Below are 12,130 nucleotides of genomic sequence, written 5' to 3'. Positions count from 1 at the left end.
AATGGATAGGTCACTCGTCTGTCTAAATATGCATGTTATATACTAATACATGTTAACTAAGTCATATGGCCAATTATTTCAGGTTTAATAAGCAAACCCAGTGATTTCAAGTACTGTATTTTTTCAACCTGATACTTAATCTGGGGACTAATATTTTCTAATTAAAAAGCAAGGGATTGAAGTGGAATAAAAATGTCTAGTTTTCACATAAAAATATTTTCCCAGTATGCAAAATACCATTTATTCTTTTTTTAAATATTTACTTATTTATTTATATTTGGCTGCTCTGGGTGTTCTTTGCTACACAGAGGCTTTCTCTAACTGTGGTGAGCAGGGGCTACTCTGTAGTTCTAGGGCTGTAGTTCTACTCTGTGGTTCTAGGGCTTCTCACTGCAGTGGTTTTTCTTCTCGCAGAGCCCAAGCTCTAGGGCATGTGGGCTTAGCTGCCCTGATGTATGTGGGATCTTCCCGGACCAGGGATCAAACCCGTGTCCCCTGCACTGGCAGGCATATTCTCAACCACTACACCACCAAGGACACCTTCATTTATTCTTAAATCTTCAATGGAATTTTAATTTCTAATTTTTAAACTAGGGGGTAAGAGTCTACTTCACAGATATTATTGTGATGTTTAAATTAAATAATTAATGTAAAATGCTTAAAATGTTTGGCATATGGTACACTCTGAGGGAATCGTATCTACTATCCTTGGTCAAATTTTATTTATATGCCGCATGATTTTTTAAAAGAGAATATAAGTACCTATAGTTCAAGAAACAACAAAATGTAAATGAAATGTTGTGCATTTAAATAAGTGACTAAACTAAAGGCTCAAAGAAGTTAAGTCATTTTCCCAAAGTAACTTCTTAAGGCTACAATGAAGTTTAAAAAGAACTTGGAACATCTTGTCCCTGCTTAAATTACCATCCTTTATCTCAAAACCAAAGCAAAAAACTATTTGGTATTTCTGACTGAAACACTCAGTGTGCATTCTGATGACTTTAACCAATATAATAATTCATCTCTACTAGGAGATAGGCAGCAGCTGTCAGCTGTCACGCATACCAGCAGCTGGCAAACAAACGAAACCCTTTTGATTTAGAAGAAAACAACAACATCCGTACTACCACCTCCTAATCAAACCATCCAGGAAAACAGAAACTCCTCAACGTTCTCAGTAAATAAATACCTGGCCAAAGTTAAACACAGCACAGAAAAACTGTAATTCAACATATAGTCTCCCAGGCTCTTGGTTGAATAGCCACCATAAACAACTGGAAAGATTCTGTAAAGGAAGGAGAAAATAGGACTTTAAAATGAAGCAAGCTGATCATTTCTCTCTATCCAGAACATAGTACAATAATTTATCTACTTAATAATTAGGAAGAAAAGGACTAAAGGGAAAAACACCCAAGAGAATACAGAGGCTTTGTCTTTCAAACACGAGGTTTAAACCTCTCTTCTTGACAGGTGTCATTCAAACAGCATCTATTCTGATCAGATTTGAAGAAAGAAGACATGAGCCATAATACAGAAGCTTACATAATACATCAGGACTTCAACTAGCCTAAGACAGGTCTGATTTTAAAATTAGTTTTACACAGGGAAAACAATCACATCACCGAGCAGCAATTCTTGGCACCATTTCTTAATTTTTGATTTTTGTTCTTAAACAGCAGCTAAAATGGTGCTGGCTGATACGATTCTATGTAACAAGCATTGCAGTGTGGAAAGTGTAAGAGAGTTTCTTCATAGGTTACATGGTCCATTGCCTATCACTAGGCTAGTTATACTTGAACCATCACAAAGAATTATATAATAACTAGTAATTCACAAAAGAAGACTTTGTAGAACTAATTTTTAAAAATGCTTTGATAATCAAATGCATTTTAAAATGAAGTGCTATATTTCACTTATAAAATTATCAAGTAAAAAATTTGTAATAGTCAATGTTGGTGAGAGTACTTTACAAACCTATACTACTCCTTTGGAAAACAACTTAATAGAATGCATCCAAAGACACAAAAATATTTATGCTATTTAATCCAGGTTTTCCAACTTTTGAGAATCTATGATAAGGAAATATACTGCATTGAGATGTTTATTGGTGAATTCTAAAAATCTAGGAACAATCCATAAGAAAATGATTGAGTGAATTGTAATGCATATCCTCTATAGTTTATTGAGGAGCTATTTAAAGTAACAATTAGAACACTTTTGCAGCAACATGAAAATGTTTGATATAAGTCACAAAGCAGGACATAAATCTGTATGTATTATTAGAACCATGAAAACTATATTAAAAAAGGGAAGGTAATAGTATGATGGATATTTTTCCTCTTTTCTCTATGGTATCCATTGTATGAAGTCCTTGTATTATTTTCATAATGTAAAATTATTTTTAAAAGTTTATTTGTCTGAGGACTGTCTTCTGAGAGACCATGTAGACATTTATCTACTGAAGTCAGTCAAGGAATAACTTAGGACTAAGTAGCCATGTATACATCACAGACATAACTGGTTTTACTCCAAATTCTAGGTTCAGAGCATAGGATGAGTAAGTATTCAAAGCAAAATGAGTTACTGAAGCACGTAAGCAACAGAGTAATGTGAATTACTCATTCTTCTTCCTCCCAAAACATTAGCTCACGATTAGGAGATGCTAGTGCTGCAACTCCCCTGGGAAGGAGCAACCAAGTTTCTCCCAGATGCCTGGAAAAAACCTTTGTCAAACATTTAAAGAAATGGCTCCCAGACAAAATCAAAAGAAACATTTACAGCAAACAGGCCAATAATGAGAAGTAAACACAGCAACACATGTCGAGTCAGTTGCTGGTCTCCACTGTGTAGATACTGCTCCTCTTCCTGGGCTAATATGCAGCTCTGGGAGTTACAGCGACTCACACAATGTTCATCTATAAAACAGTAAGCACAACAATTTGTAATCAGAGCTTTTTATTTGAATGCATTTTAAATTCATAATGACTTCCTAAGCAAACCACTACATATGCACATTCTCAGCTCAGAATCAGTATATTATTTTAGATGAAGTCTAAAGAAGGCTCCTTCGTGTTGTTTTAGGAGAGTTCTACTTGTAGAGTGTTTTTATCCAAAAAATACAAATAGATGCAATAGTTCCCTTCTACATTATTCGACAGTGTAACACACACACATGCGCACACAAATTTTTAAGGCTAATTTAAAAACAAGTTTCTCCTGTTATATAAATCTACCTCTTGGTATGAATATCCTATATTGGCTAATAGCAAAGCAAATTTACCACTTGCCTTTCATAAAAAGTTTAGAATTTGCTTAGAAAAGATCTTTACGGAACCAAATAAAAAATATTATACACTTTGTTCTGTTTGCATATGGAAGCAAGTCCAAATCATAAGCGTGACTTTTCTTTGGCCAAAAAGAGAAGTGAGAAGTCTTTCACAAGAAACCTTTATTCTGTTACCTCAGCTCCCCTATATCAATGGCATCAAAAGTAGGAGAAAACATTTTTACAAAACAGATGCTAGTCTAACATACAGTCTATTACAAAAAGTCAGGGCTTAAAAAACACCATTTTACAGCCCTTACCTTCAAGCTTACAAAAACTGTATTTCCTAAAGCCTCTTTTTAGAAAAGAACATATACAAGCATTAAACATAGTATGACATAATAGTAATAGCCTGGATGAAAGTTCACACAAAATAAAGGTTAATAGCAAAAAGAAAGTAGGCTGCCGAACTGTTTATATAGTATGATCCTGTTTTATAACAGTTATTTGTGTATATCTTGGTGTTGAAAAATTCTAGCCATGTATATAATAAACTTGGTCTTAAAATATTATGTACAAATATGATAAAAATGCATAAAACCCATTTTACTATCTTTTATCTGCATTTTTACATATTGCAATATTTGTTTTCATAAAATATGATCAGAAAATCTAAGAAGTTCCTATATTAAACAGGTTTTTTCAGGAATCAGCATATTAATGGAGAAATGATATAAGCAAATTGTAACAGGATTCTGGGGGGGAAAACCCTCCACCTGAGGTTGATGAGTCAAATCACATGTTGAATTTGTCAATGGACCTTACTATTAGGTATATTGTGTAGGAAGGAAAAAGTAAGGAGTAAAGCCTTGGGAATTCTGATGTAAAGAAATATTAGCTTTAGAAAAGGGGCACACAAGTAACTTGAAACACCTGTAACTGGATACCAAGAGAGGTTTCCTGCTGAATGGAAGTGAAGGCTCAATATCTGCCCGAACAATAATACAACAACTGCTGCTGCTACTATGCTTATCTTTAAGTTTTTATTTATTTATTTTTGGCCGCACTGCACAGCTTGTGGGATCTTCCCCAACCAGGGATTGAACCTGGGCCACCATAGGGAATGGCCAGAATTCTAACCACTAGGTCACCAGGGAAGTCCCTGTTTCCACGTTTAATAAGCATTTCGTTTGTACATTACTCACTGTGCTAAGTGATTAGCATGCATCATTTCTTATTATATTTGCAACATTTTTAAAATATAAAAACATTTGGCAGCAAAACAGCTGACATGCTCCATCATAAAGAGGACTTTGTGGGGTTTCTTTCTCTACTTTGATTTTTAAAAATAGGCATAACTGACTGAAGGTACATTGCAATTTACATATATTCAGTTGTTTTAAATAATTTGAAATTCAGACCATAAATGTGATTCAGTCTGTTTATTAGTCTATACGTCAAAAGGTTATTACTTTTAAAGATTTTTATTATTTTATAAGAAAGGGCATATTTTAAAGCATATGGATTCAAAATGTAATTAAGCACTAACTAATTAGTCTTGGCCCTGGGGGAATGGAGTGGGGAAAAGTCTCAGCTTCTAAAATGAGATGCCAAAGAGAAAATAATGATCCTTAGGGCAAACTTCTTGGAATTACTACTCGGGTTAAATTTACTGGAGAATTTCCATGCAAATAAAAAAAATAATAAATACCCTATCTGTGCACAATTATTGTATTATTTGCACTTTCTTCCATCTTATGAGAATATTCTCAAACAGTGTAGCTTCTATAGAAATTCTATGTAGAGTTCTTTTAAGGCATAAGATTAAAAAATCGTTTGTTCCTTAGGCTCATCCTCATAGCCTAGAGGCACTTACTTTTCTCAAATGAAGGAGTCACAGACCCACTGGTGGTTATGTCTGCTACTGGCTCCGTGGATGGGCAGCATAATTCACCATTTCCCATAGAGCAGGAGCAGCAACCTATATAGATAAAATATAGGTTGTGATGGGAGAGTCCAATCACAAAAAAATGGACAATGTAAAGAGATGCCAAATAAAACAACCCCCCCCCCCAAAAAAAAACAAATCCCCGAATTCATTTATATACACACAGAGATTTTCCATACAGCCTCAATGTATGGGTAACTATCAAAAAGTATTTAAATGTGCTTATGTATAAATTAACATTTAAGGAGTGTCAGACAAAGGATCAGCCCCTTTACATAATGCCTCTTCTTTGTATAAGACAAAGAAAATGTTTTTGTTTGTTCTCCAGCTGTTATCTTTGGAACACCAGGGAATTCCCATAATTAATTAAATTTTTTTAAGGAAGACGTTTTTATCCATGCTATGTTATTAGTTTCCAGTGTGTTTTGGGAAATAAGAATTTGACCACTTTCCTAAAATACAGCTTTGATTTCACTACTCCTTGGATGAATTCTAGTTTGACACAGAATTCATCCAAACCCTCTTCTCTTCTAAGTTTAGCTCAAAACTCACTTCTTTCAAGAACATGTCTTCTACCAGTTTAGAAGATGCAGTAAAAGCAATTGTATTCTTTTTTATTTTTAGATATATGCTGCTGAAACTCTCTTGCTGGTTTTTAGGTAGATTGGTTTATAGAAGTCACACTGAGACACCTACCATAGAGCTGTAATTTTACTCTGTATATTCAGAGAACTGCATAGTGTCCTTTAAAACATCACACTCAGACATGGACACGGTGCTCCTTGATATGGATTGTAATAGAATAACTTCAGTGATAAACTGTATTAGAGCTTAATGTACTAAAAAGCTTAATTCATAGGCTGAAACGTTCACTGATAATACGCTCTAATTTTTCAGTAGTGTCATTAAAAATAAAAAAAAGATTTCAAAGTATAAAAACAATCATCTATAATAAAACTATTACAAATGTCTTTCTAAATTTAAGATAATGATGCCACAGAATAATTGAAAAAGAAAAGAAAACATCTGGCTCTGCCTCTTATCTTCAGAACTTGAAGGCTTAAATCCACTAAGATAAATTGTTAACAAAACAGATATAAAGCCAGCCCATTCCAAGGACATATGTGTAGGGAACATACACATATAGCAGTTTTCCCCTTCAAACATGAGCCTTCTTATTTATGTGTGTGTGTGTGTGTGTGTTTGTTGCTCAGTAATACACCACACTTATTATCTTTTCATTCTACCCTTTGACCTCCTTCATAGAGCATTTCTCCTATGCTCTACTCCCCACCTCTGGCAACTATCAATCCTGTTCTCAGTATCTATGAGCTTTCCCCACCCTGCAAAGATTCCACATATAAGAGAGATGATATTGCCTTCTCTTTTATTAACTGAACCTTTGATCTCATATTAAAGTAGGTTAATTTTCCTTTCAATTATAATTCCATACTTATAAGCAAGTCACGTGTCTCTGACAAATGTGTAGCGAGGGGCAGAGGGGAGTGAACTATTTTGGATTCTGAGATTAGGGGAGGCCAGGCTGGACATCTAATGTGCTATGTATTAATACTATTAGCAAAGCAGAAAAGAGCAGACCGTAGGGAAGGAAAATAACCAGACAGGTTTAAAAACCCTTTTCCTAGGAACATGGGTGAATAGGCAAATAAACAAGAACTTTGCCTTAGCAATTTTCAGGCAGCTTCAGAAAATCACGTCATAGCTTATCAGCCCATCCATCTATCCATTCATCTAACAAATATTACTAAACATATATAGGAAACCTGACACCATGCTAGGTGCTGAGGCTACAATGGTGGGCAAGTCAGTCACAGCACTTATAGTCTAGTGGGTTATACTGATAATTTAAAAAGCAATTATAAAGCAGTGAGGTAAGAGGAGAGGTATAAACATCACAGAAGGTTTTCTATTGAGATAAGCCATAACTGTCTTCTGATTCTCTACTTATTTATACAAAAGGTGCCAGCTAGTTATCCTGCTGGAGGTGATGATGACAGGGTTTAAAGAATATCTATGATACTGTTTATTTGCTATTTTTAAAGGACAGTAAAGACAGCAGCAAAAGTCTCTGGGGTTAAGACACTTAGTGTAGGAATCTCTGCACACGTTCTCAGGGCTTTGGTGGACAGTTCTAAAACACTCGCAGGAGAAGAAGACTTAGAGAGTGCTGAATGGTCTTTACAACCTATCTGAAAACATACAGTAGATTGATTTATAGGATAAACGTTTAGAGTCCACAAAGAATGCAAGGAAGGAAAGGATGCTGGGCATGTTCAGAAAAGTACTCTAGATGTCAGAGAAATGGCTTTTAAAATTTTAGTGAACACGTACACATAATCCTTAAATTTCCATTTTCAAATGGAAAATAGTCAAGAGGACTCAAAAGAATGAAATTCTGATGCTATAATCACAAAGGATCTAACAAAGAAATTAGTGAACACCACCAATAAAATGAACTAAAGGAGGCCTGATTGAAGCAGGGTTGATGTAAATCACTTGTTGGCCAAACACAGCCCTATGTAGTGGGACCCCACAGTCCTGTGTAGCAGGTGTTATCAGCATCAGATATAGAAACCAAGGCACGGGAAACTTGCCTATGACCAAATAATAAAGTTCTAGAGTCAGACTTGAACCTAGGCAGGCTGGTTCCATATCCCTGTTTCTACCCCCGGTCCTATCTCCTTCCAGTTTGGGATGATGAAAGATGGGAGGGAGGGAGGCAGGCAATATAAGCAGTGAGATTTATGGGATCCTCTTCCTTTTAAGACAGTTAAAATGAATTTTAAACCTTTTCTTTTTTCTCTTTCTTCTCTACTTATCGCTATTTACAACTAATAGTTTTAAGATCAGGTATCGCTCTACTCTACAAACTCTCTAAAAAAATAGAGGCCATCGTTTACATTTCCCAGCACAACGGTTGATGTCTATGAAATCTCTGCATGCACCAATGAATCCAAGATGCAAGCTCCATTGCTGAATTCCCTTCATGAATTGAGGCAAACCCCATACAACTGTTAGCACATTAACAATGTCACTGGTTAGGGTCATATTTTCACACAGGGACATATGTTCACTATAAATAAACATTTTAGGCTTTGCAGTCCACTGGGTGTCTGTTGAATGACTCAACTCTGCCAATACAGCATGAAAACATCCACAGACAATGCAGAAGTAAATGAGCATGTCTGTGTTTCAATAACATGTGATGGACACAAATTTGAATTTCATATAACTTTCAAGTGTCATAAAATATTTGTCTTTTAAAATTTTTCCTTCAACCCTTTAAAAACATAGAAGCTATTCTTAGGTTTGGGGCCATAAACAGGTGGCAGACTGCAGTATGCCAACTCCTAACTTTTACCATTAGCCCTGCTTCAATTAAGCCTCTTTAGTTCATTTTATTGATGGTGCTTACTTGATGCACTGTTGTTAATAAACATAGATGTTTTGTTTCCTAGAAAGAGCCTTCCCGAAGTTGTTACTCTTCTCTAAACTCTCAGGCCCAAAGAAGTCTGAGGATTAGACTTATTCTCACAGAAGATTATCCTCATAAAAGATTTATAAACAAGAATCTAATAAATGAACTTGTAAGCTCTTTCTATTATTGACTATGATTCAAGTTCCCCATTTTACAAATACTTGTGATATTGAAGATAATTCAAGGAAGTTCCCTTACACAAAACATTTAGAGTACATGCTATATAGGCATATAAAAGTTTCTTTATATTTAAGGATCATACTTGTTTCTGGGACAGAACTTGTAAAAGATTCGGGTTCATTTACTGGCACTGGACTGTCCTCGAAAGCAGTGTTTCCTGGCTCTGCTGCTTTGCGGTCCTGAGACTGGTCGAAACCTTCATAGCGTCCTGCTTGGGAGGTGCGGTTCATACACATGAGTGATATGCCAGCTATCACAATGCTGCAGAACAGGGTAACTGCTGTGATGATCATCTGTCAATGTTGCAGAGAGACGTTAGGCCACTTTTCACAATCCCAGCTTGATAATCTTAGTAGATGACTTAAGGGCACTTTTTTTGGTGGAAAATGCATTATCTCAGTAGCTATAAATGCTCTATAACAGTGGTTCTTAAAAAAGAGGAAGAGTATGGAAGGAATGTAAAGTACTTACAGAGAAATTAGGGTTTGTCTCTAATCAAATGTGATGTCTAGCTGTTCTTTTCATTATGTATCATGTCCTTGTTTACTAGTAATCTAAAGTAAGTCAAAGTGATAGTTGCTTAGTTGTGTTTGACTCTTTGTGATCCCACGAACTGCAGCCTGCCAGGCTCCTCTGTCCGTGAAATTCTTCCAGCAAGAATACTAGAGTGGGTAGCCATTCTCTTCTCCAGGGGATCTTCCTGACCTAGGGATCAAACCTGGGTCTCCCGCACTGCAGGGAGATTCTTTACTGTCTGAGCACTTATAGACTTTTTCTTCACATCAGAGTTTTTGTTTGCTGTAACACATAGCTCAAGTGTACTTTAACTAGAGACCTTATATGGTGATAACACTAAAGATAAGTAATTACAGCTAATACTTATAATCTTCAGCTTAAAAAGACATATGTGTTAGTTGCTCAGTCATGTCTGATTCTTTGTGAGTCCATGGACTGTAGCCCATCAGGTTCCAATGTCCATGGAATTCTCCAGGCAAGAATACTGGAGTGGGTTGCCATTCCCTACTCCAGGGGAATCTTTCTGACCCAGGAATCGAACCTAGGTCTCCTGCATTGCAGGGAGATTCTTTACTATCTGAGCCACCAGTGAAGCCCCAAAACAGGCTTAGGTATGTAAAATCATTTTTGTTTTTTAATTTCATTTTCTTTTTTATAGACATGTAAAAATATTTATCACATTTTGAGGTGTAAGTTAACAAAGTGACATAGGATCACCAGTGTGATAAGCAATAAGCTGGAATAAATTTTCAAAATTAATTTCAATGTAAGTATAGCAAAACACATTAAGCAGCTAAAAAGAGACATTCTCAAGAACAGAACTGTCAATAAACTCTTCTCACCTGCTCTTTTCCATAAAAGAAGGCTGAGTCAATGCTTTCTCCATTATGTTTTCCAGTTACCAAAAGAACACCAACAAGGAGAGCAGGAATCCTATAATAATGAGAGTTTAGAGAGAAAGACAGAGAGAGAGAGATGAATAGTAACTGTGTATGTGAGAACAGGTAAGCAAACAGAAAGCTACCAACTTACCCCCAGCCAGATATTATGATGATTCCAACAGGAATTTGTACCCTTTCTCTCTTTTTCAAAAGAAATAAAGAAATTGCTAGAAGGCCTAAGAATAAGAAATAGAGATTAAAAGATAGGTGATTACTCTTGATGTTGATCAGACTTCATGGAACTTTAACCAAGCTTATTTCAATACTAGTCTGTAGTTCTTGCCCTAGAATTTACTCTTTCTAAATAAAATGCTTTTCCCAATATTTTGAAGCAAGTTTTCTTAATTCAAAATCATTTGTTTTCCCTCCTACATTGCTTCTTTACTAAAATCTTCTTGTTTTATACATGAGGACTTTTTCAAAAAGCCCAAATCATTTTGTTCTTTTGATTCATGTGTTTGGAATCGAAGTATATTTGTGGGGAAAAAAAAATTTTTTAACTGGATACAGAACAATTCTAAAAATAAAAACACCCCTGTTCTGCTGTTGCTAAGAACGTATAGGTAATTCTCACAAAGGTTTGTTTTTGGAAAATTCACCAAGTCTAAATGATGGGCCTTAATATAAACTTAATACAGAAACAAATGTTTTAAACGTTTGGACAGATATTTTAAAACAAATATTTCATGAGCTTTCCTTATACTTTATACCCAATTATTTATAGAAGTAACATCTTATTTTATAAATTTTACACAGCTATAGAAGCTTCAAACTTTAGGGCTGGAAGGGACCACTGTCTTAAATTAATTCCTTCATTTTATAGCTGTGTAAACAAGGGTTTGCCCAAGCCACACAGCCAGCAGAGGGCAGAGCAAGACTAGAAACCCAGTCTTCTGACAGAAGGTTAAGTCCTTCAGCTCCGTTCAGTGTTCTAAAACTTGTCTGTTGACCCGTTCAGTTCAGTTCAGTTCAGTTGAGTCGCTCAGTCGTGTCCTACTCTTTGCGACCCCATGAATCGCAGCACACCAGGCCTCCCTGTCCATCATCAACTCCCAGAGTTCACTCAGACTCACATCCATCGAGCCAGTGATGCCATCCAGCCATCTCATTCTCTGTCGTCCCTTTCTCCTCCTGCCCCCAATCCCTCCCAGCATCAGAGTCTTTTCCAATGAGTCAACTCTTCGCATGAGGTGGCCACAGTACTGGAGTTTCAGCTTTAGCATCATTCCTTCCAAAGAACACCCAGGGCTGATCTCCTTCAGAATGAACTGGTTGGATCTCCTAGGGATCTGGAAGTTTCTATGAGAAATATGAACTCTTTTTGCTTTATTTGCGGTGGTGACCATCTTATAACCAAAGCACAGTCTCATTATTTCAGGGTTTATATCTGGTTTTATATTAAGTTTGAGGCAAGTGAAGGCCAAATGATACCACAACACAGTTCAAGTTAATGTTCTGTGGTAGTCTGAAGAGGGAAAAGCGGTGAGATAACCAGCTCATAAGCCCACACATCAAAGTAAAGGTAGGTCAAAAAAAAAACCCAAAAAAACCCAAAAAACCCTATCAGAGAAGTGAGTTCAAGCTGTGATTCAGATTAGCAAAATAAGATCCTTTGTCATGTCAGTTAATGTTGCTAACTACTTACTGAGCTTGTATTTTTGTTTAAATCTAATGAATTTGCATTGGTTTTAAAATTGTATATTAGCTATATATAATGTCCAACCAGCTGATGCAAAGAGCTGACTCACTGGAAAAGACCCTCATGTTGGGAAAGATTGAGG

At 36.0% G+C, this 12,130-nt stretch overlaps 1 protein-coding gene across 3 annotated transcripts in view; it reads right to left on the bottom strand.

Moving 5' to 3' along the window:
* Positions 1 to 12,130, bottom strand: part of GPR155 (G protein-coupled receptor 155) — a 40,203-nt gene that overhangs the window by 7,804 nt on the left and 20,269 nt on the right. For all 3 annotated transcript variants that reach the window (XM_019970619.2, XM_019970627.2, XM_019970641.2), the window contains 6 exons: positions 10,441 to 10,525; positions 10,251 to 10,341; positions 8,975 to 9,185; positions 5,142 to 5,246; positions 2,779 to 2,915; positions 1,190 to 1,285 (listed from right to left, as the gene is read on the bottom strand). In XM_019970619.2, the coding sequence (XP_019826178.1) occupies positions 1,190 to 1,285; positions 2,779 to 2,915; positions 5,142 to 5,246; positions 8,975 to 9,185; positions 10,251 to 10,341; positions 10,441 to 10,525 (725 nt within the window). The remainder of the gene's footprint in view (positions 1 to 1,189; positions 1,286 to 2,778; positions 2,916 to 5,141; positions 5,247 to 8,974; positions 9,186 to 10,250; positions 10,342 to 10,440; positions 10,526 to 12,130) is intronic.

This window comes from Bos indicus, chromosome 2, assembly GCF_029378745.1.
Source record: "Bos indicus isolate NIAB-ARS_2022 breed Sahiwal x Tharparkar chromosome 2, NIAB-ARS_B.indTharparkar_mat_pri_1.0, whole genome shotgun sequence".
Taxonomy (NCBI): Eukaryota; Metazoa; Chordata; class Mammalia; order Artiodactyla; family Bovidae; genus Bos; species Bos indicus.
Note: the sequence above shows the minus strand (reverse complement) of the source record. Positions and strands in the feature narration are given on the sequence as shown.